The sequence below is a fragment of the Orcinus orca genome, chromosome 7 (genome assembly GCF_937001465.1).
Source record: "Orcinus orca chromosome 7, mOrcOrc1.1, whole genome shotgun sequence".
Taxonomy (NCBI): Eukaryota; Metazoa; Chordata; class Mammalia; order Artiodactyla; family Delphinidae; genus Orcinus; species Orcinus orca.
In genome coordinates, this window is record NC_064565.1 from 112,289,587 (window position 1) to 112,316,502 (window position 26,916).

At 43.5% G+C, this 26,916-nt stretch overlaps 1 protein-coding gene across 3 annotated transcripts in view; it reads left to right on the plus strand.

The window, feature by feature from the left end:
- The window catches only part of PSMD1 (proteasome 26S subunit, non-ATPase 1), a 105,085-nt gene extending 91,877 nt beyond the window's left edge, over window positions 1–13,208 (plus strand). For 2 of the 3 annotated variants that reach the window (XM_004262601.4, XM_049712521.1), the window contains 2 exons: window positions 10,859–11,014; window positions 12,992–13,208. In XM_004262601.4, the coding sequence (XP_004262649.1) occupies window positions 10,859–11,005 (147 nt within the window). In that variant the 3' untranslated portion in view covers window positions 11,006–11,014; window positions 12,992–13,208. Of the gene's footprint in view, window positions 1–25; window positions 7,838–10,858; window positions 11,015–12,991 lie in introns of those variants that run through there. The other variant, XM_033425533.2, reaches the window with a different exon arrangement.
- Window positions 13,209–26,916: the final 13,708 nt, after the last annotated feature.

The window sequence follows — 26,916 nt, forward strand, 5'->3', positions numbered from 1 at the left end:
CCATGATAATGTCTTTATTTTCTAGGTTCTTGTATCTCGAAAACTAGAGAACCATTAGTAGACATATTTAATACATTCAAATCCTGGACCTGTCTCAAATGTCATAGACAAGATTTCTAGATACTTATAGAAAAGTAAACCCATTCTCATCAGCTTGAAGGTGGTCCCTGATGGTGGTGACAACTCTTAACCACAATTGTGAGTCAAGCTCTTACCTGACTAGATTATCAGCTAGAGGAGACAAGCGCAGAGGATGGAAGATATTTAGTGGAAGAGCTAGAATTGGGCGGAACTGAGTTTATATTGCAGATCTGCTGTTTCTTAGCTGTGTAACTGAGACAAGTCATTTGATTGCTTCGTCTTTCAGTTTCCTCATCTAATAATTGGGATGGTGATGCTACCTACCGCCTAGGAATATTGTAAAGATTAAATAGGTTGTTATATGTGAAACACTTAAAACAACATGTGGAACATGGTAAATCCTCAGTCAGTGAATATTACTTGGTGGTGGTGACAAATCATCAGCCATCTGTGGGCAGCAGGCAGTCAGGCCGGGAAAGACGGAATAGCTTGCAGGTTTTCTCCCATCTCCGATTAATTTTGCATTACTAGGACCTAATACTGCTTGGTCTGTAGTGTCGAATGAATGAATTAATAGAACCACTAATGGACACATTAAATGTAGTCGCTATCTAATCTGCAACCCAGCTCGCTAAAGTGACATGTTTCTGGAGAATATATTCTAACAGCATCCTTTCAAAACTGCTCATGCTGGAACAGGTATATTAGTACACAACTAGTGAGTACTTTAAGCACACAAAACACCTAGTGATTTTGACAATTATGAAGAACTAAAGAGAGCAAAGTATATGCTCAGTGTCATGAGGCCATATGAGGAGACTGGTTTTCCTCAGCTGGAACTTAAATGATTGTTAAGCCTTTGCTCAAAATAAATCCGAGGAAGCTGTAACAGTTGTTCATTTACAAGCGAAAAGATTTCTTCTGTCTGTGCCTGGCTGACTATTGAAGGTGTGCCCCAATCACACACATAGCCCCTCAGCAAAGACTCGGAGACTTATTGTTCCACGTGTTTAAGGAAATCCCTGGCTAGTCATTAGCTGTCCAATCAGGTAACTGAGAGAAGACTTCAGTGATCACACACAACAGAAGACACTTTATAGAAAAGTCACAAAACAGACAACAACAGCAAACCCTGGGGAGAGGTGAGAATCTGATTTCCAGAGTTGCCACATTGTATTATTTAAGTGTCCAGTTTTCAACAGAAAATTATAAGATATACAAAGCAATAAAACATGACTCATACACAGGAAAAAAGCAATAAATAAAACTCTCTCTGAGGAAGCCTAGGTGTTGTACATAATAGGCAGACTAAATCAACTAAAATATGTTCAAATAACTAAAGGAACTATGTCTATAGAACTAAAGGAAAGTATAAGAATGTTATCTTAACAAATCATGAATACCAGTAAAGAGATAGAAATTGTAAAAAATAATCAAATAGACATTCTGGATTTGAAAAATACAATAACTGAAATGAAAAATTTGCTAGAGGAGCTCAACAGCTGATTCAGGAAGACTTGAGCAAACTTGAAAATAGGTCATTTGAGGAACAACAAAAAAAGGGTGAAGAAAAAATGAACAGACCTGTTAAAAGCCAAGCATACCAACATACACAGAAATGGGCTAATGGGAGTCCCAAAAAGAGAGAGAAAATTATAGAAGAATATTTGAAGAAATAATGACTGAAAACTTCCATAATTTTATGAATAACATTGATCTACATATCCAGGATGCTCAGTGAATCCAAGTAAGATAAAGAGATCCACACCTAGACACATCATAATCACACTGTTGAAAGACAAAGAAGGATTCTTTTCTTCTTTTTTTTAACTGAGGTAACATTGGTTTATAACAAATGTAAGTTTTGTGTATACCACATTATAATTCACCTTCTGTATACACAGCAGTATGCTCACCACCAAAACTCTAGTTTCCATCCATCACCATACAATTGACCCCCCTTTCTCCATTTCACCCTCCCGCACCCCCCAAGAAGTTACTGTTTTCTCTATGGTTTTTTTTTTTGCTTTGTTTTGTTTTGCTTGTTCATTAATATTTTTGTTTTAGTCCATATATGAGTGAAATCGTGGTATTTGTCTTTCTCCATCTAACTTATTTCACTTAGCATAATACCCTCAAGGTGTATCCATGTTATTGCAGATGGCAAGGTTTCATCCTTTTTTTATGGCTGAGTAGTAAGTATTCCATTGTGTGTGTGTGTGTGTGTGTGTGTGTGTGTGTGTGTGTGTCACATCTTTTTTATCCATTCTTCTATCGATGGGCACTTAGGTTGTGTCCATATCTTGGCTGTTATAAATAATGCTGCTATGAACAGAGGGGTACATATATCTTTTCAAATTAGTGTTTTCATATTCCCAGAAGTGGAGTAGCTGGATCATTCTTTGAGGAATCTGCATACTGTTTTCCACAATGGCTACATCCATTTACATTTTGACCAACAGTGTACCAGGGTTTCCTTTTCTCCACATCCTCTCCAACCCTTGTTATTTTTTGCCTTTTTGATAATAGCTGTTCTAATGGGTATGAGGTAATATCTTGTGGTTTTGATTGATTTGCATTTACTTAATAATTAGCAATGTTGAACATCTTTTCATGTGCCTGTTGGCCACCTGTATCTTCTTTGGAAAAATATCTATTCAACTCCTTTGCGTTTTTTAAATTTAGTCATTTGTTTTTTTATTGGTCAGTTGTAAATTTCTTTATATATTTTGGATATGAACCTCTTGTATGATGGATATATGATTTGCAAATATCTTCTCCCATTTGGTAGGTTTTCTTTTCATTGATGGTTTCCTTTGCTGTGGAGAAACTTTTGGTTTAAGGAGTCCCATTTGTTCATTTTCACTTTTGTTTCCCTTGTCTGAGGAAACATATCCAGACAGATACTGCTAAAAGCAATGTCAGAAAGCATACTGCCTGTGTTTTCTTCTAGGAGTCTTACGGTTTCAGGTCTTACATTCAAGCCTTTAATACATTTTGAGTTAATTTTTGTGTATGCTGTAAGAAAGTGGTCTGGTTTCATTCTTTTGCATTTGGCTGTCCAGTTTTCACAACACGGTTTATTGAAGAGACTTTACTTTCTCTACTGTATGCTCTTGGCTCCTTTGTCGTAAATTAGTTGTCTGTATATGTGGGTTTATTTCTGAATGTTCAGTTCTGTTCCATTGATCTGTGTGTCTGTTGTGTCTATTTTTCTGCCGATACCATGCTGCTTTGATTACTACAGCTTTGTAGTATAATTTGAAATCAGGGAGTGTGACACCTCCAGCTTGGTTCTTTTTTCTCAGGATTTCTTTGGCTATTCCAGGTCTTCTGTATTTACATTTTAAAATTTAGGATTTTTTTGGTTCTATTTCCGTAAAAACAAATGTCATTGAGATTGTGATAGGGATTGCATTGAACCTATAGATTGCTTTAGGTATATGGACATTTTAATATTGTTAATTTTTCTAATTTATGAGCATGAAATGTCTTTCCATTTCTTTGTATTTTCAGTTTTGTTCAACAATGTCTTATTCAGTTATCAGTATATAGGTTTTTCTCCTCCTTGATTAAACTTACTCCTAGATATTTTATTCTTTTTGTTGCAATTGTAAACGGGATTGTTTTCTTAGTTTCTCTTTCTGCTAGTTCGTTGACTTATTTCACTGAGCATAATACCCTCCAATTCCATCCGTGTTGTTGCAAATGGCACAATTTCATTCTTTTTTATGGCTGAGTAGTATTCCATTTATTCTTTTTTATTCATTCACCTGTTTATGGACGCTTACATTGCTTCCATATCTTGGCTATTGTAAACAATGTTGCTGTGAATATTGCAGTGCATATATCTTTTCAAATTAATGTTCATTTTCTTCAGATACATACCCAGGAGTAGAATTGCTAGATCATCTGGTAGTTCTAGTTTTAGTTTTTTCAGGAACCTCCATACTGTTGTCCATAGTGGCTGAACCAGTTTACATTCCCACCAACAGTGCACAAGGGTTCCCTTTTCTCCACATCCTTGCCAATATTTGTTATTTGTGGTCTTCAGTAATTCTTAAGATTATGAAGGGATCCAGAAAAATTCTTTATCAGGTGAGTTGGAGTTCAGAAAATGTGGTCACAGAACTCTAGACCAGAGGGACCCCACCCTGTGGCCCGAGTCTGCTCTCACCCTGTCCCCAGGGTGGCCAGCTCACCACCCACTCCCTGGTCTTTTTTCCTCTTATCTGATTTAAAAGACAACTGTACAGTGCAATATAAATTGGTGTTGATGTGTACACACTGTATAAAAATGTAATTTGCATTAAAATATGTCTTAGTCTGTTCTGGCTGCTATAGCAAATTGCCACCTACTGTTTAAGACTGGGTGGCTTAAACAACAAATCTTTCTTTCTCACAGTTCTGAGACTAGAAGTCCAAGAACAGGGTGCCAGCATGAGCAAGTTCTTGGTAAAGGCCATCATCCCAGCTTATAGACAGCCCACTTCTCATTGTATCCTCACATAGCAGAGAAAGACAAAGCAAACTCTCTTCATGTTTCTTCTTATAAGGGCATGAATTTCATTCCTGAGGGCTTTGCCTTCATGACCTAATTGCATCCTAAAGACCCAACTTCTCATACCATTACACTTTGTGGGGGTGGGGTAGGATTTCAACATATGAATTGGGGGAGGGGACACAACATATAGGTATGTTTGGCACATACGTGAGCCATACAGAACCATGTCTGGCACACAGTATGTGTATACTAAAGTTGGATATTGTTATGATTCTTACTATATAGGGCAAATAAATTTCTATCTGTTTAATCAAAAAAAGGGGAAAGACTCAAATTACTAAAATCAGGAAACAAAGAGGAGACATTACTACCAGCCTTACACATTACTACCAACCTTACAAAAATAAAAGGATTATGAGAGTATACTGTGAATAACTATATGTCAACAAATTAGGTAATTTAGATGAAATTGACAAAGTCCTAGAAAGACACAAACTACTACAACTGACTCAAGAAGAAATAGTAAATCTGAATAGATATATAACAAGTAAAGAGATTGAATTAATAATCAGGAAGCTATAAAGAAAAGCCCAGGGCCAGATGGCTTCACTGGTTAATTCCATCAAATGTTTAAAGAAAAAATAGCACCAATCCTTTACAAACTGCTCTTAAAAAATACAAGAGGAGGAAACACTGCCAAACTTATTCTGTGTGGCCAATATTACTCTGTAGTGAAACCACGCAAAGACATTACAAGGAAAAAAAACTACAGAGCCAATAATTAATGTTCACAAATTGGAAAATTTAGTATTACTCAAGATGGCAGTACTCCCCAATTTGATCTATAGATTCAACACAGTCCTTATCAAAATCCCAGGTAACTTTATTTTGCAGAAATATACAAACTGATCCTAAAATTCACATGGAAATACAGGGGACCCAGAATAGCCAAAACAATCTTGAGAAAGAAGAGCAGAGTTGGAAGAATCACACTTCCCAATTTCAAAACTTACTACAAAGCTACAGTAATCAAAACTGGTATTGGCATAAGGATAGACATCCAGATAAATGACTTTAAATTGAGAGTCCAAAAATTTATGGTCAATATGACTTTTTTTTTAATTGAAGTATAGTTGATTTACAATGTTGTATTAGTTTCAGGTATACATACAGCAAAGTGATTCAGTTATACATTTATGTATATATCTACTCTTTTTCAGATTCTTTTCCATTATAGGTTATTATAAGATGTTGGATGTAGTTCCCTGTGCTATCCAGTAGGTCCTTGTTGTTTATCTCTTTTATATATAGTAGTGTGTATCTGTTAATCCCAAACTCCTAATTTATCCCCCCCCACACCCTTTCCCCTTAATTTATCCCCCCCCCAACACCTTTCCCCTTTGGTAACCGTAAGTTTGCTTTCTACAGTATTATCTGAGTATACTTCTGTTTTGTAAATAAATTTGTACCGTTTTTTTAGATTCCACAGATAAGTGATATGATATTATATTTGTCTTTGTCTATCTGACTTTCTTCACTGAGTATACGATAATCTCTTGGTCCATCCATGTTGCTGCAGATGGCATTATTTCATTCTTTTTTATGGCTGAGTAATATTCCTGTGTGTGTGTGTGTGTGTGTGTGTGTGTGTGTGTACACATATATATACCACATCTTTATCCATTCATCTGTCAGTGGGCATTTAGGTTGCTTCCATGTCTTGGCTATTGTAAATAGTGCTGCTATGAGCATTGGGGTGCATATATCTTTCTGAATTAGTTTTTGTCTTTTCCAGATACATGCCCAGGAGTGAGATTACAGGATTATATAGTAACTCTGTTTTTAGTTTTTTAAGGAGCCTCCATAGTGTTCTCCATAGTGGCTGCACCAATTTATATTCCCACCAACAGTGTAGGAGGGTTCCCTTTTTTCCACACTCTCTCCAGCATGTATTATTTGTAGTTTTTTTTGATGATGGCCATTCTCACCTGCGTGAGGTGATAGCTCATTGTAGTTTTGATTTACATTTCTCTAATAGTTAGTGATGCTGAGCATCTTTTCATGTGCCTGTTGGCCATCTGTATGTCTTCTTTGGAGAAATGTCTATTTAGGTCTTCTGCCCATTTTTTGAGTGGATTGTTTGTTTTTTTGATATTGAGCTGTATAAGCTGTTTATTTTAGAAATTAATCCCTTGTCAGTCACATCATTTGCAAATATTTTCTCTTATTTTGTATGCTATCTTTTTGTTTTATAGTTTCCTTTGCTGTGCAAAAGCTTTTAAGTTTAATTAGGTCCCATTTGTGTATTTTTGCTTTTGTTTCCATTACTCTAGGAAATGGATCTAAAAAAAAATTTGCTGCGATTTCTGTCAAAGAGTGTTCTGCCTGTGTTTTCCTCTAGAAGTTTTATAGTATCCGGTCTTACGTTTAGGTCTTTAATCCATTTTATGGTCGATTGGTTTTCTTCAATGGGGAAAGAATAGTATTTTCAAGACATGGTGCTTAAGACAACTGGCTATCCATATGCAAAAGAATTAAATTGGATCCCTACCTTACAGCATATATAAAAATTAATTGAAAATGGATCAAAGACTTAAATATAAGAGCTAACACTATATAAACCCTATCTGTAAATCTTTATGATCTTGGATTAGGCAGTGTTTTCTCATATGTGACATCTAAAGCAGAAGCAACCGCAAAAAAAAGATAAATTGGACTTAATCAAGTTAAAAACTTTTGTGTTACGAAAGACACTATCAAGAAAGTGGAAAAAAACCCCAGAGAATAGAAAATATTTTCAAATCACATACCTGATAAGAGACTTATACCCAAATACATTTTTTAAAACTCTTAAAACTCAATGATTTTTTAAAAAATGTATATTTTAAATGGGCAAAGGATTTGAATAGACATTTCTCCAAAGAAGATTTACAAATGGCCAAAAGCACATGAAAAGATGCTCAACATCATTCATCATTAGGGAAATGGAAATCAGAACCACAAGGAGATACTTCACAATACCCTAGGATGGCTATAATCAAAAAGACAATAGGGGCTTCCCTGGTGGCACAGTGGTTGAGAGTCTGCCTGCCGATGCGGGGGATGCGGGTTCGTGCCCCGGTCCGGGAGGATCCCGCATGCCGCGGAGCCTGCGCGTCCGGAGCCTGTGCTCCACAACAAGGAGAGGCCACAGCAGTGAGAGGCCCGCGTACCGCAAAAAAAAAAAAAAAAAAAAAAAAAGACAATAGGTTTGTAGGTTAAAGTTAGCAAGGATATGGAGAAATTGGAAGCCGCATATAGTACTGGTAGGAATGTAAAGTGTTGCAGCCTGTATGGAAACCAGTTTGGCAGTTCCTCGAAAAGTTAAATATAGACTTACATGACCCAGCAATTCCACTCCTTAGTATATGCCCAAGTGAATGTCCACACAAACACTTGTACACTAATGTTTATATCAGCTTTATACATAATAGCCAAAAGGTAGAAGCAACTTAAATGTCCATCAAGTGGTGGATGGATAAACAAAATGTGATATGCACAATGCAATATTATTCAGCTGAAAGAAATGACATACTGATATATACTCCACCGTGTTTGAAACTTAAAAACCTTATCCTAAGTGAAAAAAGCCAGACGCAGAAGGCCACATAATGTATGGTTCTGTTTATTTGAGATGTCCAGAATAGACAAATCCATACAGACAGAAGTTGCTTTAGCGGTTGTAGGAGCTGGGAGTGGGGGATGGAGAATGACAGCTGGCAGATGCAGAGTTTCTTTTACGTTGATGAATGTGTTCTTGAATTAGATAGTGGAGGTGGCTGCACAATTTTGTGAGTATCGTAAAAAAAAAATCACTGAATTGTATACTTTAAAAGAGATCATTTATGTTATGTGAATTATATCTCAATTTTTTAAAAAAGGAAGGAAAGACTGCCTCTGTGTGTATGCAGTGAAGAAAGAGGTGCCCCCTGACTCATTCCCTCCAGAACCCTCAATGGCAGGGTCATCAGATCCTTCCTCAGACATTGCATTTGAAAGAGGCAGCTTTAGGGTTGTTTTTTTTTTTTTTTAATATTTATTTATTTCATTTTTTATTTTTTGGCTACGTTGTGTCTTGGTTGTGGCATATGGGATCTTCTTTGTGGCACGCGGGATCTTTTGTTGTGGCTTACGGGCTGTTCTCTAGTTGTGGTGCGCGGGCTCCAGAGCACACAGGCTCTTCATTGTAGTGTGTGGGCTTCTCTCTAGTTGTGGCGCGTGGGCTCTGTAGCTGTGGCATGTGGGCTCCAGAGTGCATGGGTTCTGTAGTTTGTAGCACGTGGACTCAATAGCTGCAGTGCATGGGCTTAGTTGCCCCACAGCACGTGGGATCTTAGTTCCCCGACCAGGGATCAGACCCGCGTCCCCTGCGTTGGAAGGCAGATTCTTAACCACTGGACCACCAGGGAAGTCCCAGCAGCTTTAGTTTTGAAAATGGGTGGCATTCCTACTCTGTTTCCTGTCCATCTTAAAAGATGTCTTATAGAGAGTGTGGAACATTTGGCAGCCGAAGTGCCCCATTGCCTCTGTCTTCCATTGTCACTAGCCTTCTCAGAAAACAGAATGTCATATATCTTATTCTCTGCTTAGAGAGTGTGAACTTTCTCTCTAACATATAAGGCATTAATAAATCTAAACCATGTAGCTATAAAAAGCTCTTCCCATATGTTGATTATATTGCAGGATTTGGGCTGGAGCATTCCAGTTAAGCATGAAATAGTTCCATTGTAATCTGGAGCCATGTATTTCCAAAATGCAGGAAGTCCTTTGGTGAACATGGGTATTTTCTGTTGAGTAAAAGATTGATCTCCATTTGGTCCTTTAGAAGGTTCAAATAAACTTTTAGACCATGGAGTATTAGGATAGTGGACATGTTACTCTGTTCTTGGATGAATATTGGTATTAAAGGAAGGGTCCATTCATAAAATGGCTTTTCTTCAAGGAAAGCAAGCTTTTTAAGTGAAAGGATTATAGATTAATGTGTATGAATATGTATGTATTGAGAGAAGGGAAATAGTTTAGAAATTCATGAAGGCACACCAGTTTTATAGCGTGGCAGAGCAGAGTTCTGATGAGTAAAAATTAGATTAGGTTGAACTGCAGAGATGCTTATACATATATGAATCATTTTCCTAACATGCTTGGGCTTTTTTTCCTTCCCAGTAATGTGCTTTGGTAGAAATATGTTTTTGCCAGATGTTCCCTTCACTGTTGACTGATTTAATTACAGAGAGCAGCTTTCCATTTCCTTTGACACAGGCAAGCAAATAGAATAAGATTAGCACACCAGAGAAGGGCAGACAGTTTGATTTTTGAATTTACCTTTTGCTAATATGTTTGGGAGAGGGCTTAATAGAATTGCTTCTATACTCTACTTCCCTTTTGTTTCTAGTCTAGTTTTTCACTGTCTCGCATCACAAGGATTTGTAGATTATAGTGAAAAACACTCAGATATTTGTGATACTTATATTGCTCTATCATTCTGAAATTGCTGGAGAAAAATTGGCTTTTCATTTCTAGGTTGTCTCTTGTGTCCAAAATGATGGTTTTCTCACAAATGATAAAGTATCTGTTAGACTAGTGTGTGTCTCAAACTTTAACATGCATATAAATCACCTGAGGATCTTCTTAAAATACAAATTCAGAGATCTAAAGCGGGGCTAAGTTTTCTGCATTTCTAACAAGCTCTGAGGTAATGAGGATGCTACTGGTACAGGACCACACACTGAGTAACAAGGCATTAGAATACCGTCTTTGGATAGTAAACATCCTCCCTGCAGTCCGACTGAGGCTAGTGCAGTACTGAGAAATACTTCTTAAATTGGGATGCATCATCCAAACAGCAACACCACATGTTCTACCATCCAGAGCCACTGGGTTAAGTTTGCAGGTACTCCTATAGATTACAGTTATCTTTATCCTTTCTTATGCACATTGGCAATGATGTCCTCATTCAGCCCTCAGACTAACCTGAAGGAATAGATCAGGAAGATTTTATTAGCCCCTTCTTACGTTTGAACAGTTTAGTTAAGTCACTAGTGTAGCATCACACAGGCACAAATGCCCAGGTTTCCTGACTGTCATCAAGGAAAGGTAGTTCCATCCCAGTTCTTTATTTCCAAATCATTCTAGTAGCCTTGAGGTACCATTTAACAAATATGCACTCAAGATTCTGGAGCATTCTGGAAATATGAGTGGAGCTTGTGCTTCTTCATTCCTTGCTCTGTTTAATAGCTGTCCATTGGAGGCATCATCATTCTGAAGGATACCAGTGAAGACATTGAAGAGCTGGTGGAACCTGTGGCAGCCCATGGCCCGAAAATTGAGGAAGAGGAGCAAGAGCCAGAACCCCCAGAACCATTTGAGTATATTGATGACTAAGGACCAGAGGTGTGTGTGGAACAAAATTGTGTATCAAGGGAAATCTCTTAGTCAGTTCTTCACAAATGTTTTATACAGAGACATGGTCTCACTTTTTCCCTTTTGTACTTAATCCCTGTTTACCTAAACAGTATTAAAATTTACCCTTCTTTGACCTCTTCATGAATATGGAATATACCAATTCCTTTTTCCTTCTTTGACTCTCTACCCTCTAGTGTTCTACCAGTGCTATTCAAAGTGGCTGGACTGCAAACTGATTTCATAGGTCCATGACGAAGTAGGGAGCTTGCTCCAGAATGTAACTCAATGCTTCTCTCATCAAAAAAGCCTTGCTACCCACTAACCCCAAAAAAGTCAGCTGAACTGACAGCTCAGTGACGGAGGTGATTTCCATTTTGATGTAAGCTCCTTGTTGTGGATCAGTTATAGTTTGTGGACGGGCACTGGTCCGTAGATCACACTTTGAGTAGCACAGGTCTAAATTCCTCACTGATTCTTCTCTCTCTCCCTTTCCTTTAGCAATACTTTTGGCACTAAAAGCCTTACCATTCATTTATTTGAGAAGCTATTGAACATCTAATATGTATAAGCCATAGTGCTTATAGGTACTTTGGGGTCAGTTAGACTGTAACACAAAGCTTTGTCCAGTTGAAAAAGATTATTATTATGCTAATGTCCTAACAATGTTGAAGGGGGTTTTTAGATGCAAAAAGATTGCAATTTCACGAAATTGTCATTCTGTTTCCTCCAATTTTTTTTGAATGGTCATCACGTATCTGAAGATACATATAAACTGTATAATCAAGGTTCTCTAATTCCACCCTACTACAAGTACGTTGTCAAACAAATACGAATTTATTCTACTCTTTAAAGAAAGTAAGATCAGTACCATTTATTACATTAGGACAAAAGAAAAATACATTTGAAATGTCAAGTTGCAAATCTAACGCTGTGAGTGTTACACACTAAGTAAGCAATTAATGAAAGCTTTTATAGAAATCTCAGATAAATGTTAAGGCAGAAACCCTGCTATTAGTAGAAAAATATATTCAAGCCTCCAAGACACAGTTTGGAGATTTATAACTTGCCTTCCTGCCTTTGAAAATTGTCTTCCAGCTCTTGATGGTTTCCTAAGCTTTACCCAACCAGCACATGACAATATTAATACCCTGAGCTCTCAGTCTGGGTGCAGAACTGAACTCACATTAGCCCTCTTCAGCCTTTCACAATACCTTACTGAAAACCCCCTGATTAAGTCTTTCAAGACAGCTAACTACAAAATGGCTTAGAAGTTTTCAGTTGGAAATTAGATTCTTGTTAGGTTTTTTTTCATATTTATTTATTTATCTATTTACTTTTGTATTTAGTTATTTAGTCTGTGCCAGGTCTTAGTTGCGGCACACGGGATTTTAGTTGCAGCACGCAGATTTTAGTTGCAGCATGCAGGATCTTTTAGTTGCAGCATGCGGACTTCTTAGTTGCAGCATGCGGACTCTTAGTTGCAGTATGCATGCAGGATCTAGTCCCCGACCAGGGATCGAACCCTGGCCCCCTGCATTGGGAGCGTGGAGTCTTACCCACTGGACCACCAGGGAAGTTCCCCTTGTTAGTTTTTAAAAGGGTAAAATATCCAGTCAAATGAGAATTTGGAAACTATAGTCTGTCTTAGCACGAACTGTCGTATTAGGGCTGCATCAGCAGAGTTAGGGGCTATTTTGGTTTTGTTTGTTGTTTTGGTTTTTTATTTTGCGTGTTTTTTTGTTTTTTCTTTTTTTGCCACACTGTGCAACATGTGGGATTCTAGTTCTCCAACCAGGGATTGAACCCATTACCCCTGCAGTGGAAGCGTGGAGTCTTAACCACTGGACCACCAGGGAAGTCTATAGGCTAGTTTTAGACTTCAACATCTAGTAGTTTGTTTTGGGTTTTTTCAATGTTTTTAAAATAAAGAATAACCCTAGCTTCTCTCTCTCCCCGCTTCCCCAGGATTTTATTACTCACCTGAAGAAGATTGTCCAAGCTCATATTGGAAACGCCTGTGAGGAAGTTCATGCTGAGACCTGCTATTCACTGCATGTATCATTGCCTCTGTGCGGACCTTGTGTCCAAGTCTTTGGTTGAAGAGATGGTATATGACTATTTAGTGTTCTCTTTCACACAACTTGGTTTTCAAATAAATATATTAAGATCTTCAGATGGACAAGGACTTCTTGTTTGTTTTTCAGCCTGGATTTTAAATAAATGGATCTAGTACTCTTTCCTCCCACCATGAAACGCCTAAACCCAAAGAGCTAAATCTTTGATTGCTGGGATAAGTATGCATGACTTTAATATTGGTGAAAGAGTTAAACTATTTTATAGATTATTTGCAAAATAATGGAAAAAATAAGAGAGAAAGACAACCACCCTTGTTTATTACTCCAAGAATTCTCTGCATTTTTATTAATGGGATTCAAGGTGTAGGGTGGTGTCACTTATTGAGGTGGAAGTCCCTTTAATGGTCCAAGGGAAATGTAGTCTGTTTAGGCAGCTCAGAAGCTTTTTTTTTTTTTAAATAAGCTTTGCTTATTGTTTCCTGCTTTTGACCCTGTTAAGGACAATAGATATAAATTACTTCAGTTTATTTAGCCACAAGATTTAATAATGTACCCTTTTTTTCTCCTTTTCTGACATTTTTTTTTTATTGAGGTATAATTTAAAGGTAATAAAAAATGCAGACATTTGGTTATGTAGGGCCTTTTGTGCCTTGGCCTCCAACTATTAAAGTAAAAGTAGGTAGTTTCCAGCATTTATACGCGAATATCTTTGTCCCAACCTTGATTCTTTCACTTCCTAATCTAGGATACAGCCTTCTGGGTCTGGAAAAGAAAAAACCTGTTTCTAGAGGAAACAGACTCCTGGGTAGATCAGCTCTATCCGCTCATCTACCACAGCTTTGTTGTTAGGTCCAGGTCTAAAGGTTACTGATCCCAAAGGATGGCTCCACTCGTTGGTTCATTTCATTGCATCCCCTCCTTTGTAAATTCCTTGTTTCCTCAATATCAGATGATTCTCTAAAAGAGATTATCTCATTTCCTAGCCTCTCATTAGCTATGTCCTTCCTGTTCAACCTCTTAACATTGCTTGCATTTCAGACACAGTTATCTCTAACATTTCCCTTAATATATGAAATGTTTAAAAAACAGAAGTCTGTAGATGATGTCACTGTCCAAAATTGAGTAGTCTGGGAGAAGTGGTACATTCATGGGTCTCTGGCCAAAGTTAATAAATTCTTTCTAAAAAAGTGGATTGAACTTCAGGGAGCAGTCAGCACTAGTTCCCAGTAAGAAGTGCAATTTAGAATTTGTATCTTGGTCTTAAATCTTAAGGTTATAGCTTTTAAAAATGCAAGCTATTGGGCTTCCCTGGTGGCGCAGTGGTTGAGAGTCTGTCTGCCGATGCAGGGGACACAGATTCGTGCCCCGGGCCGGGAAGATCCCACATGCCACGGAGCGGCTGGGCCCGTGAGCCATGGCCGCTGAGCCTGTGCGTCCGGAGCCTGTGCTCCGCAACGGGAGAGGCCACAACAGTGAGAGGCCCGCGTAACGAAAAAAAAAAAAAAAGCAAGCTATTAAAGTAAAATGGCCTCTTGGGTCAGATTATGATGAGATCGTATCTCTTTTCCTGATTTTTTTTTTCCTAGAAGATTTCCTAAGATACGCACAGCACCGAGATAACTAAGGTGCAAAGAAATCTAAAGTGATATATGAAATAAAGTCACGTATGAAAACAGGACAGGAGCTAGAATTGACACATTCTATAGAAGAAACAGAAGGGAAAATGGCAGCAATTACTGCCAGTGTTGTCATTGGGGCACACTGTTTCAGAGTTGAAGGCAAGGGGGGTGCACATCCAACCACTCCCTGGGCATCCCTATTTGGGCTGCCTCACAGGCACTTAAAACCATATAAGCAAAGCACGTCCAGCCTCTTCTGCTCCCGCTTGAGGCTAATTACAACCCCTCGATCTGGTGATCCAACCAGAAATCTAGAAAGGCTTCACCCTTGACTCAGTTTAGCCTCTCAAGTGTCTCTCCAGTTCGTCCACCCTCCTTCCCCACTGTTCACTATCCCTAGTTTAAGTACTTAACTGTTTGTCTGCCTCTAGACTTGGCCCACTCTACTCCATTCTCCAAACTGATCTTTCTAAATTGCAAACCATATTAGTCTCCTGCTTAAAATCTCTCAGTGGTTCTTTGTTGAATAATGTGCAAATCCTTTTCTATGTGTACAAAGTTATGCAAGGTGTTAGCTGCTACTCACCTCTCCAACCTCCCATCTCTTCACTCTTCTCCCACCTCACACTTAGAACCACTTTCACTTCCTTCAAAGATCCATTGAAGGGATTTGTTGTGGAAAGCCGAAGTGTTGTCTCATTTATGATGAAGATAATAAGGAGGCTGGGGAGAGGACTGAGACAAAGCCACCAAAGCTTCTTTGCCCAAGCTCAGCTTCTCATCATCTCATGCCAGTTAGAGATAACTGGCTTTTGCACGTACTATTCCTTCTGCCTGAAATACCCTTCTCTCTTTATTCCCGCCTCTCCCTCAAGGTCTGGTGAATCTACTAGTTGCTTCTTTTTTTTTTCTTTTTTTATTGGAGCATAATTGCTTTACAATGTTGTGTTAGTTTCTGCTGTACAGTGAAGTGAATTAGCTATATGTATACATTCTACTAGTTAGTTCTTTAGGTCTCGATTTAAAGAGACTTTTTCTAAGAAACCCTCCCCAATTCCCCCCACCAGAGCTGGACGAGGTCCTCTCTGCTTCCCCAGCACCCAGTATTGCCCCCGTGGTCCTTATCACACCATATTATTATTATTGCCCAGTTGACTTGCCTATATCTTCCCCCACTTTTGTCTTGCTCACCATTATAACCCTAGCGCGCAATGTATGATCATATATTCTTGGACTCTGTACTGTTGAGAGTGGTGAGAGCCACAACTGAGCACTAACAGAACAACTGGGACAGAATCCATGAGGACATATGAGGGGATTAATTCAAATGTCTTCTTATTTATCTCCTGCAGTGATTAAACAATCCTTCTAAGGACTGTTTTTCAGTGGGTTTTACTCTTGGAGAACCTTGGCTTTTCTTTGTGTATGTATATGTGCAAGATGGTGTGTCTGAAATCTCTCACTGGCATGAGATGATGAGAAGCAGCTGAGCTTGGGCAAAGAAGCTTTGGTGGCTTTGTCTCAGTCCTCTCCCCAGCCTCCTTATTTTCTTTGTCATAAATGAGACAACACTTCGGCTTTGCACGGCAAATCCCTTAGAAGTTGCTTAGCTTGATTGTTTCTAGAGCTCAAGTTCCTTTTCTACCCTTTCATTTTTTACAATTAAGAACTGGAAGGGAGGGCCCTTCCAAACCGAACTGCATAATGGGAAGGTCGTAGACTCTGGCTTCAGACTTTGGTTCAGATCCTGATCTTGTCCCTTAGTGGTTTCCTCATTTGTACAGAGGAAATAATGTTTATCTCAAGGTTGGGGGATTAAATGATAATGGCTAATTATTACATGCTTACTACATGCTAGATACTAAGAATCACATGTATTATTCCTCACGACAACCCTGTGAACTAGACGCTGTTATCTTGAGATAATCTATCTAGGTTAAAGAACCTAGCACTAACGTATTCCCTAAATTTTAATTGAATCAGAACGGTATGGTCTAACCCCTCATTTTACACATGAAGGCACTTATAATAGTGAAGTGACTGGTTGACATTAAGCACCACTTTTACAGTTGTGTTTCCAGTTCGTCTTTCCACAGAGCTGGTCCCTGGCCTATTAGTTTTCTGGGCATGTTTGATCCAAAGGGCAACAGACCTCCAAATAGCCATTTTTCTGGCTATTCTACTTCCATACTCTGCTCCAAGTTTGTGTCTTCTTCCTCCATACTCTTAAGCCAGTACGCCTTTTCAAAAAGGGATTGTCAATAAAAGCATTATTTCCAAACACCCGTTGCCTCTACAACACAGCCCATTGCTGATGGGCATTTCCCATCTGTTCGCTGGGATCTGGGCAGTTCCTTTGGTGCATGCACTCAGTGATTGCCAAATCAGTGAGTTATTTATTTATAATAAAATTGCATCCGGCAGACAATTACCTTCAGAGATCTTGGGCATTACACAGAGCTGGGACTTGGCAAATAGTTGGACAGATAAAGAGTTTCCCATCAAGTTGTATTCCCACGACCTGGTGTGAGCAGCCTCTGACTCGTGCCATGATCTTTTCTCAGAAGCCCTGATTCATGTTCTAATGATTTAAGAGGTTTATAAGCATACAAGGCTTTCTGCTTATGCTGGGTATGAACTAGCCTCTCCAAAATAAGGAGTAAGCATATCCCTTCCTTTGTTCCTGGATCAGAAGCCTGGTGGGGGTATTCAATCAATCTTTCCTCTGAGCAGCTCCCAGGCGTGTATGATACATGGTTGGCAGGTGATTCGTTGTTCTCCAGTGATTTCCTGTGTGTATGGGATTTTTATCGCCCAGCCAGCTCCTTAAGAGCAAGTCCCAACATATCCCCCAAAGTCCCTGTCACAGTGTTTGAGACATAATGCCTGTTGGCTCCAGGTTAAATAACTGGGGAGTCTGGTGATACACTTGATCCTGATTTATTTCTCTCCATGGCACTTAGAACCACCTTGCCTATCATATGTTTCTTTATTGTCTGTATCCCCCGCTTAGTGTGTAAACTTCCTGGGGACAAGGAGTTTGTTTTTGATGACTGATGTATTCCTAGTGCCTAGAGCAGTTCCTGGCTCATCGTAGGCTCCCAGTAAGTATTAGATGGACAGATGGACAGGTAGATGGACAGACAGACGGTCAGACAGATGGCTGGACCGATGATGGTGCCAAACGTGTATTTAGCTTCTGTGAGCTAGGCACTGTTCAGCACTTTATTCACATTTTACCATTTTCAATCCTCGCAATTCTATCGTGAGCTAAATATTACTAGCCCATGTTACGCAAAATGGGACTTAGAGAGGATGAGGGTACACAGTAAGTTATGAGACAAATTCAAACCCAGGTCTGACTACAAAACCCGATTCGTTTGCTTCTGCTTATTTAGCCACCATGGCAGTGACTTGACAGAGCTGGAGTCCAACTCAGAAATCAGCCAGTTTAGCTGGCACTCAGGTGATCCTGATAGAGATGATCCTGAGACCACACTGAGAAACACGGTCCTACACAAAGCTGCCTCCAGACTTGGGTCCCCTTGGCGTTTAGACGGGGTGTGGATACGGGGGTAGTGAGGACCCCAGAACCCCTCCAACAGCACAGCCATCAGCAAAAGCCCTCTGTAGAAGACAGATGTCTCCAGCAGCAATGCAGGACATACCTGGAGGCAGAATTATTCCCCAAAGGAAGGGTCCCCAGAAACCAGGTCAGTGGACCAAGTGGCAGGAAGTGGGAATGCTGTCCTGCTGGGGCCCCTTGGGCAGGTCTCGCCTGTGGTACATGTGATACATGGCATCAGGCCCGCTGGCTTCCCTAACTCCAGGCTCGCCTGCACTCACTGTGGCTCTTGCTGCTCACCAGCAAAAAGGACTTCGGGTTTGTCGAACTCTGGTAACAGCCCGTTTAATGAGATGCTTCGCTCTCTTCCCCAGAGCCCTGCGGTGGGCATACTGAGGAGCAGGGGCGGCCACGACGCACTGCTTCCCCTGAGAAGTGCCCCACCGGAGCCCCCAGCCTGAGACCTTCTGCGGCTTGCAGTGACCAGGGAGATGCAAGCACATCGCCTTGCCCGAGCAGACAGTGCCTGTGAGCGGATGCCAAACAGTCAGTCCTCGCCCTGGAAACTCCAGGCCCCAAGCCAGCCCCACAGAGGCCTAGACACAGGTGCCTCAGCCTTTCTTCTCGTCAGGGTTCTCAGGGGGGCTGTGTTCACGCAGTCCAGTACCTCCTCAGCCGGCAGCGGGCTCAGGCGGGGCTGGCAGGGCTAAATTGCCCATCAGCGGGCAGAAGTGCATGCTGGAGCCAGCAGGGTAGAAGCCCAGGAAAAAATAATTTCATTTTTCTTAAAATAATTTGATCAACATATATTTGCAATTAAAATAGTCTTTATGGGGAAAATGAATACGCTGTTAGACCTCCTTACATTTATTCTGTGGCTTAGAAATATTTTTATTTTTAATGGGGCCAACGGGGCGTGGGGGAGGCACCATAATCTTTTCAGTGCTTAGAGTCTTTAAAGGTCCTAATCCATCCTGAACAGGGACATGTAATATGTGCTTAGTCCCTCAACATTCTCAAGCCACTCACTGGTCCAAGACAAAGTCACACTCTGGCAGTGGAGCTGATACTAATAAGGAATATGGAAAAGCATCACATCTGAGGGGAAAGCCAGTGCGACCAAACCAAACTGTGGGAATTAAATCCATAGACGACTGGCCTTAGCTCGCATTTCTGTGCCACGTTAGAGAAGGTCTAGGGAGCTCATGCACTCGTGTATTCACCCATTCTCCAGTGAGCTTCTATAACGTTTGCAAACCAGCCGCCATTTGCATCCCTTCTGGGAACGGATGTCTGTGCCTTCCCTGAGGGAACCGCTGACCTCCTAGCTCAGCCCAGCTGCCGGTCAGCACACTCCACCCGCAGGCCTCGGTGACAGGTTCAGGGAAGAGCACACAGCCCATCAGGCCAATCTGAGAAAACAAGACCAATTCTGGGACCTCTGTTCCAACTACTGGGAACCACTCTCTCTTCTACTTTTGACACGCCCTAAAGCTGAGCCTTGCTCCGCAAAGAGCCTGAACATGATGCCAACCCAGAGGAACCCGAGCTCAGAGGCGGATCCAAAGAGCATCACACAAGCTCCGGATCCAGCTGTGTCTCTACCTCCAGACTATGAAGTTCCATGAGTGACAAGCTCTCCTCTTTTCTAAAGCAAAACACAAGGCACTTAGAGTTGAATTTCTGGCATTTGATACCAAAAGACTACTTCAAGAAGAACCATTAAAGAGGGGTGCGATGGGCTAAACTGTGTCCCCTCAAAGTTCGTATAGTGAAGTCCTAACCTCCAGTACCTCAGAATATGACTGTATATGGAGATAGGGCCTGTCAAGAGGTAGTTAAGATGAAATCATATGGGTGGGCCCTAATCCTATGACTAGTGTCCTTACAAGACAGACAACACACAGACCAAGGGGCAACCATGGAAGGAGAGAGCAAGAGGGAGGCCATCTGCAAGCTGCAGAGAGAGGCCTCAGAAGAAACCAAACCTGCCAACACTTGATCTTGGGTTTCCAGCCTCCAGAACTGTAATAAAGTAAAATTCTGCTGTTTAAGCCGCCCGGTGTCTAGTATTTTGTATGGCAGCCCTAGCAAATTAACACAGAGGGTGTACTAGGGGACAGATGAGGTGATTGAATTGGTGGCGGGGGGTGGGGGGAGTCAGAGGAAACCACTGCAGTCTTCCACCAGGGAGATGAGGCTTGAGCGAAGCAGGAGGCAGAAGCAATAAAGAGAAGAACATGGATCTGAGAGAAATTTTAGGCCAAATTGAACAACTTGGTCACTGACGATGACGAAGTGAGGGTAGGGATATCAAGCTTTTTGCTGGAGCCTGATGGTGCCATGTCCTCCAGGAGAGGGAGCGAAGTCAGAGACACCAAGTGGTGACCGTGAATTATACCTGTGTTTGTCCTCACTGTGTCCCTTACCTCTCCCCACACGGGGTTATTAGCTCCTGGGTCTGGGCTTGGTGGATTCACGTTCATCTCCCCTCCACCCTCACAGCCTGAAGCTGCAGTTCTCAGGAGTGAGGCATAACTGCCCCTGGAAGGGAGGCATTTCCCACATCGGTAGGGTGGAGGCATTTTTAGTTCCCACAATGACTGGGGAACCCAACGGGTGTTCCTGGTGGGAGCCCACCATGCTGGACATCTTGCCGCGCGTGGCTCGGTCTGGTCCAGAACTTTACTAAGAGCTGCTCATCCTTTTGAACTACCCAGTCGCCACCATCACACCCCTGCGCCAGTCTGCAGGGGCAACTGCCTGAGGCCACGTGCATCAGACTGCTTTCTTCTTCCCGTGTAGTCGGCCCAAGTGCTCACATATGGAAAAATACATTGTTTTTTAATAAATTGCATTATCATGATTATTTTAAAATCAGGTGGGTGAGGGGGTTATATTAGCTGGGAATTTCATTTTAGGATAGGAAAGAGGATATTACAAAGCATGTGATGGAAGGGGGAGCCTGAGAAGGTGGAGACTCAACACCCAGGGCGACGGCGCAGCCTCCATGGAGAGCGACCCTGAGGCCCCCCGCCTGCTCTTCCCAGCGGGCCAGGCCTCTGCGCAGCCTCTACCCTATAAGGCCATGTGAGGGCTGAGCAGGCAGAGGAAATAAATGGGCTCTCCTCTGGCAGGGGCCTGTAGCTCTCACAGCTTCCTGGAGGGGAGGGGGCTCCCAGAGCCCCCCATCGCCCCCCGAGAGGTCTTGGGCTGCCCCGTGCCCCCTGCCCCCGAGACCTCCGATCAGAGGATCTGGACTGAGCCAGACTTTCAAGGGCAAGTAAAGAATGTTACCTGTCTACAGCCCCTGTTACTTCCTCCAGACAGGTACACACACATTTCCATAGGACAGATGGTTCTAGAAAATGGGAGGCAGGCATACCAGGATCCTGAGGGCTCTTGGGTCCAGGATGATAGAAAACTGTCCCTTGTCTTGGCTCCTTGCCTACACCTGTGTTCTGGGTTCGGCACTGCTGGGGGGAACAGCAAAAGGCCTGCCTGCACGATTGTGTGGCCACAGCTGGCCTGGCCCGAGACCTGGCTTTCCAAAGGCCTGGATAGTTTAGACGCAAGGGCTTTGGGGTTCAAAGCAAGGCCTGGACGCTGGGGAGCAGGGCCACCATGGTGCACCACCATCAAGGGTGACCCCTGGAGGCAGCGGTGGGTTAGCCAGCACCCCGGGGCTAGCACCCAGCCCCCTTGGAAGGCAGAGCACTGAGACCTTGGGTTCTCATCTGCTCCTCACCCACCCTTACCCCAAAGGACTTATCCAAATATTTCTTCCAAACAAATCCAGTGCTCAGCCTACGAGAAAATCTGGAGAAAGAAATTTCCTTCATCTCCATACAAACGGCACCCGTCACCCTCCCAGCCTGGCCTTGATTTTTGGGCTTCACCACTCACAGCCCAGCTAGGAAACCTTCAGAGCGTCTCCTCCTCTGTCCCCACTGGCCAACAGGCCCAGGGCAAAGGTGCTGCTACCTCTAAGTGGCTCTGGCTTCCCAGCCCGGGAGCTCAAAGGGGTGGATGGAGGCTCACCTCACAGCGGAGGTCCCCCTCCCATGGACTTCTCTCACTCTCCAGTTTTCTCATGTGATCCCTATGGTCCTATATGGCCTATGGTCACTGCAGTCCCAAAGATCTGTGACTCTGACATGGGATGCTGCTGCTAAGAGCTGGCCAGCTGGCCAAGCCTCAGATTGTTGCAGAGTTTGATGATACTGCCCCTCCCGTTCCTTCCTGGATGTGCTCAGCTCCTGCAGACTGACCTCTACCCCTGCAGGTTGACCTCCATCAGGACTATCACAGGTTCTCAGCTGGGCCATATTTGCCTGAACCCTAGGGATGGACAGAGTTCATATCATTTTTCCTGGACAGCTTCTCAGCCCCTCCTCAAAGCAAATACTCAGGGCGGGGGGTGGGGGTTGCCTTAGCTCCATTTACCAGAAACTTCTGAGCCTGGACAAGATGCCGCCACACTGTAGCTGCTCCAACATCTCTGCCTACTTTAGCATCTCCCCCAGGGATCTTGGCAGGCCCTCCTGGGACCCATACAGAGGAGGATGAGGCCACTCCCCTGTCCCAGCGGGAGGGAGGAGGAGGTCACCGAGCTGGCCGCTGAGGCAGTGTCTGTGTCCCCTCTTCCCTCCTCCATGCTAGGGAGCTCCGCCCCACGCCCACAGGCAGGGAGGCTGCGAGGCAGCCAGCCCTGCCCAGGGAGCCTGTGGGAGTCCAGACTCTTCCTTGTGGGTCATCAACTCGAACATGCTCAGCACAGAAGCAGCCTTCATCTTATACACACAAAGCCATTTTAAAGAGTCAAGGACAGGGTGCAGCCAGGCCTCAGGAGAGAGGGGAACCAGACCCTTGGGCCCCAGACTCCAGGGAGAGCGCTCCCACAGGGCTTCGCTCGTCCTCCCTGCCTCTCCGCCCAGGCCGCCGCTCGCTGCTCCCGGGCCCAGGTCACAGGTCCCGCCACGGGGAGAGCTGGCTTCCGGTCCCCGCCCCACACAGAGCCCCTGGCAGAGCCCAGAGGAGAGAGAAGCCGAGAACTGAAAGCACTGCTGGGATCCTCCTTCCCGCTCTGCCTGAGGGAGGCGGGCTGCGCCTGACTTCCCTGTGATGGGAGCCAGGAAAAGTCGCTTTTGGCTGAAGCTGTTTCAAGACAGGTTTCTGTCACTGGACGTGAAGGAGTCCTCTGCGTCCCTGGCGCGACTCTGTAAGGAGTTGAGGCCGGGAGGAAAAGGGACAGGGCCAGAGAGCTTGTAATGAGGGAAGGCGGGGTTGGCCTGCGCTGCTGTGCCCCAGGCCGCTCCAGTGTCTTTGCCCCGACTTCCTTCCCAGGGTCAGGGCTGGGGGCCGGTCGCGGGAGGAAAACAGTGATGCCCGGGCCGCCCGGGTGGGGACTGTCTCCGCTCCAGAGCGCCTGTGATTTCTGGGAACCGCTCTGCACTCTGACCGCCGGGCTGGCACAGCCCGAGTCCAGGTTCCTGGAAATGACCGCGGGAGGAGGCGCGGGTGCGCCTGGGGCCCGGCAGGAGCCGAACTTCCACCTGGGCGGAGCCCAGGTCAGGTCCGACGGCTGCTGTCTTAAGCTCTACCCAGGCCCCGCGCTGACCCCATCCTTCCCAGGCCCGAGGTCACTGCAGTGACGCCCCCACCCCCACCCCCACTGGGTGAAAACTCCGTGGGCGTCTTGCTTGCTTCCTCTCGGGGCGGAGCGGCTGCGTTGGTGATCGCGGCTCCACCTGGTCCCCGCGCCAGCCAGCCAGACGCGCGGGCGGGCGGCGTCTGTGCGGCTTCCAGAGCAGGGCGGGCGGCGGGCGCAGATCCGGCCTCGCAGAGCCCAGCTCCCCGCGCCGCGCCGGGGGCCGGGGGATGCTCGCTTCCGCTCCCGCCCAGAGCCCGCGCAACCCGAGACCTTCAAGTCCAGCGGCTCCCACACTTGGGGCGCCCATCAGTCCCAGTCGCCTAGATTGCTGGGCCCCACCCAGAGTTTCTGATTCGGCAGGTCTGGGTGGGGCCTGAGAATGTGCATTTCTAACAAGCTCCCAGATGCTGCTGCGGCAGCTGATCTGGGGACCACACATGGGAAAGCCAGTGGGTCATCCTCCCAAATTCTCTCCTCACCAGCCATAGTTTCACTTTTGGCTTCAGATGTCTATTAGCAGTAAAAGGCTTCATCCAGGGGCAGCAAGGAGTTCTATGTCTTACCCTTGACCTCAGGTTCAACTGAGCTCATGGGACATTAAATATAGGTGGGGAGAAGGGTGAAAAGGGAGATTCAGCGTTACTATGTGCATCTTCTATCATCAGGAATTATTCTTTTCACTGTCATGATTAACCAACTATTTAGTAGCCCAGTTGTCCCTGTCTCACCCACACCCTCTCAAGTCCATATGTAGGTCTCACCGTGAAAGCAGTAGTCATAATGTAAAGTTGGTTTGGGGCAAGTGGATCGGTGCTTAGGCTGAGACAACAATGAGGCCAGGAAATGCTTAGTGACAGGGTTGGCGGTACAGCTAAAGAGGTTCCTTGTGAGCCATGCCTTGCTGGTCCTCAAGATGTGTCAATCTGCGAGAAAAACACCAAATTCGGTCACTGTAGCATCTACTCTTCAGTTCAAACCAACATACTGCCCTCTGTGCTTGCCCTTTGGGAAGGCCATTTGAAGGTCTGGATCTTTTTGCCAACCTCACCCAGGCCACAGAACTACTGGGTGCTGTGATGTGACTCACATCCCTGGAAATAAACTTAAATTGTTTAACAAGAAACAAATTTTTAAGCCATTTTCAGTTGATATAACATATAGAAATTACATCTGTAATAGACTTCTTTTGGTTGCAAGTGACAGAAACTCAATTTGAACCAGTTTAAATGAAAATGATGGTTGATTGGAAGAATGCTGGGGTTGGGGGGGAGCAGTGCTTATGCAATGGATGGAGTGAGGGCTGCTCCAGGGAACTCAGGAGTCTGGGACCAAGGATCTGATGCCCCCAACATGCTCTGTTTGCATCTCTCTAGGTAACAGCTTCATTTTCTCAGGCCTTCCCATGAGATGAAGAACACGGCAGTAGGCTGCTCTGGAGTCTCATTTTACAATGAACTGACCACATTTCAACAGAAAAATCCCAGGGAAGGACTTCCATTAGATCAGCTTCGGTCACATGCCTATCCTGAACCAATCACTTGTCAGAAGGATGGGGCAATATTGGTCCAGATTGGGCTGTAATGCCCATCACTGTGGTCATGGGATGGGATGCTGGGCAAATCCTGCTCATCAGGCAAATGCACTTGTAAGTGACCAATCCTGATCGTGAGGCAAATGCACTTGTAAGAGAAAGTAAAGCAGGAGTGGTTTTTTGTTTGTTTTTGTCTTTTTCTTTGGCAGGGTTGCGCAGCATGCGGGATCTTAGTTCCCTGACCAGGGATTGAAACCCGTGTCCCCTGCAGTGGAAGGGCAGATTCCTAACCACTAGACCACCAGGGAATTCCCTGGAGTGGTTTTTATTGTAGTTAAGAGCCTAGGGTTCAAAGGCACAAGGTCTTGTGTTCAGTTCTGGTTCTACCACTCCCTAGCTATGTGAATTTGGAGGAATTTCTTAACCTCTTTGTGTTATTCATCTTGTCAAAGACACAACCTGGACAAGCAGGTTGATTTTATTCAGGCTATTTCAATAGGTAGAGCGAACCAGGTCAGACATCAGAGCGCCTCCACAGGGTGGTTTTACCTTGGACTCGTAGAGGGAGGGCTAGACAGGTTACAAGTAGGATGGTTTACAGTTGGGTTGATTTTGCCATCAGGGGAAATCTCAGTCAATTAGCTGAACAGGACATGCTTATCTCTGTATCTAACTAGTTTCAGGGGGGGGCACAAACAGTTCTTATCTCAGCTAATAAACCACGAGACAAAGAACAGGAATTTGGAAGGTCTGTGTCTGGCCTGGTGAGCAGGTTCAAGCAAAAGGGGAAAGGTCTATGTTTGGCCTTGTCACAGGTAAACAAGGGCATCATTCATGAACCTTACAGGAGTCACGAAGAAGAGTGGATGATGAGCCTTATCTAAGTCACAAGAGGAAGGGTAGTTCTTTTAGGTAAGCCCCTTCCCAGAACCCAAAAGGGTGGGGGGATTTCTTAACCATCACTGTTTCCCAGGAGCAGAGGGCTCAGGTAAGGTACAACATCGTTAATCTGTAAACCCCTGAAAATATTACCCATCTCATAGATGTGGTGTGAGGATTACATACAGGTGGGCACTCATAGGGTTGCCATATTTATCAAATAAAAATACAGGAAATATAATGTCCTATATGCACAATAAAATAAGGCAATATTTGGGATATACTTAACTAAAAACTTATCTGAAATTAAAACTTAATTGGTTGTCCTGTGTTTTGTCTGGCAATCCCTGGCACACAGTGAGTTGATAATAGATGTGAACTTTTGTCATTATGAATGGCGAGGTTTATTTTCAATTCATATTACCTGGACAATGTGTCTCTTCCTGCTAAATACAACCTTTCTTTGAAAACACTCTCAGATCTCAAAAGAGCACTGGCAGGCCTGGGGCCTGGGGAGGTGGCCACAGACCATCTTAGGGCTTCTTCAAAGGCAAGCATATCTACCTTC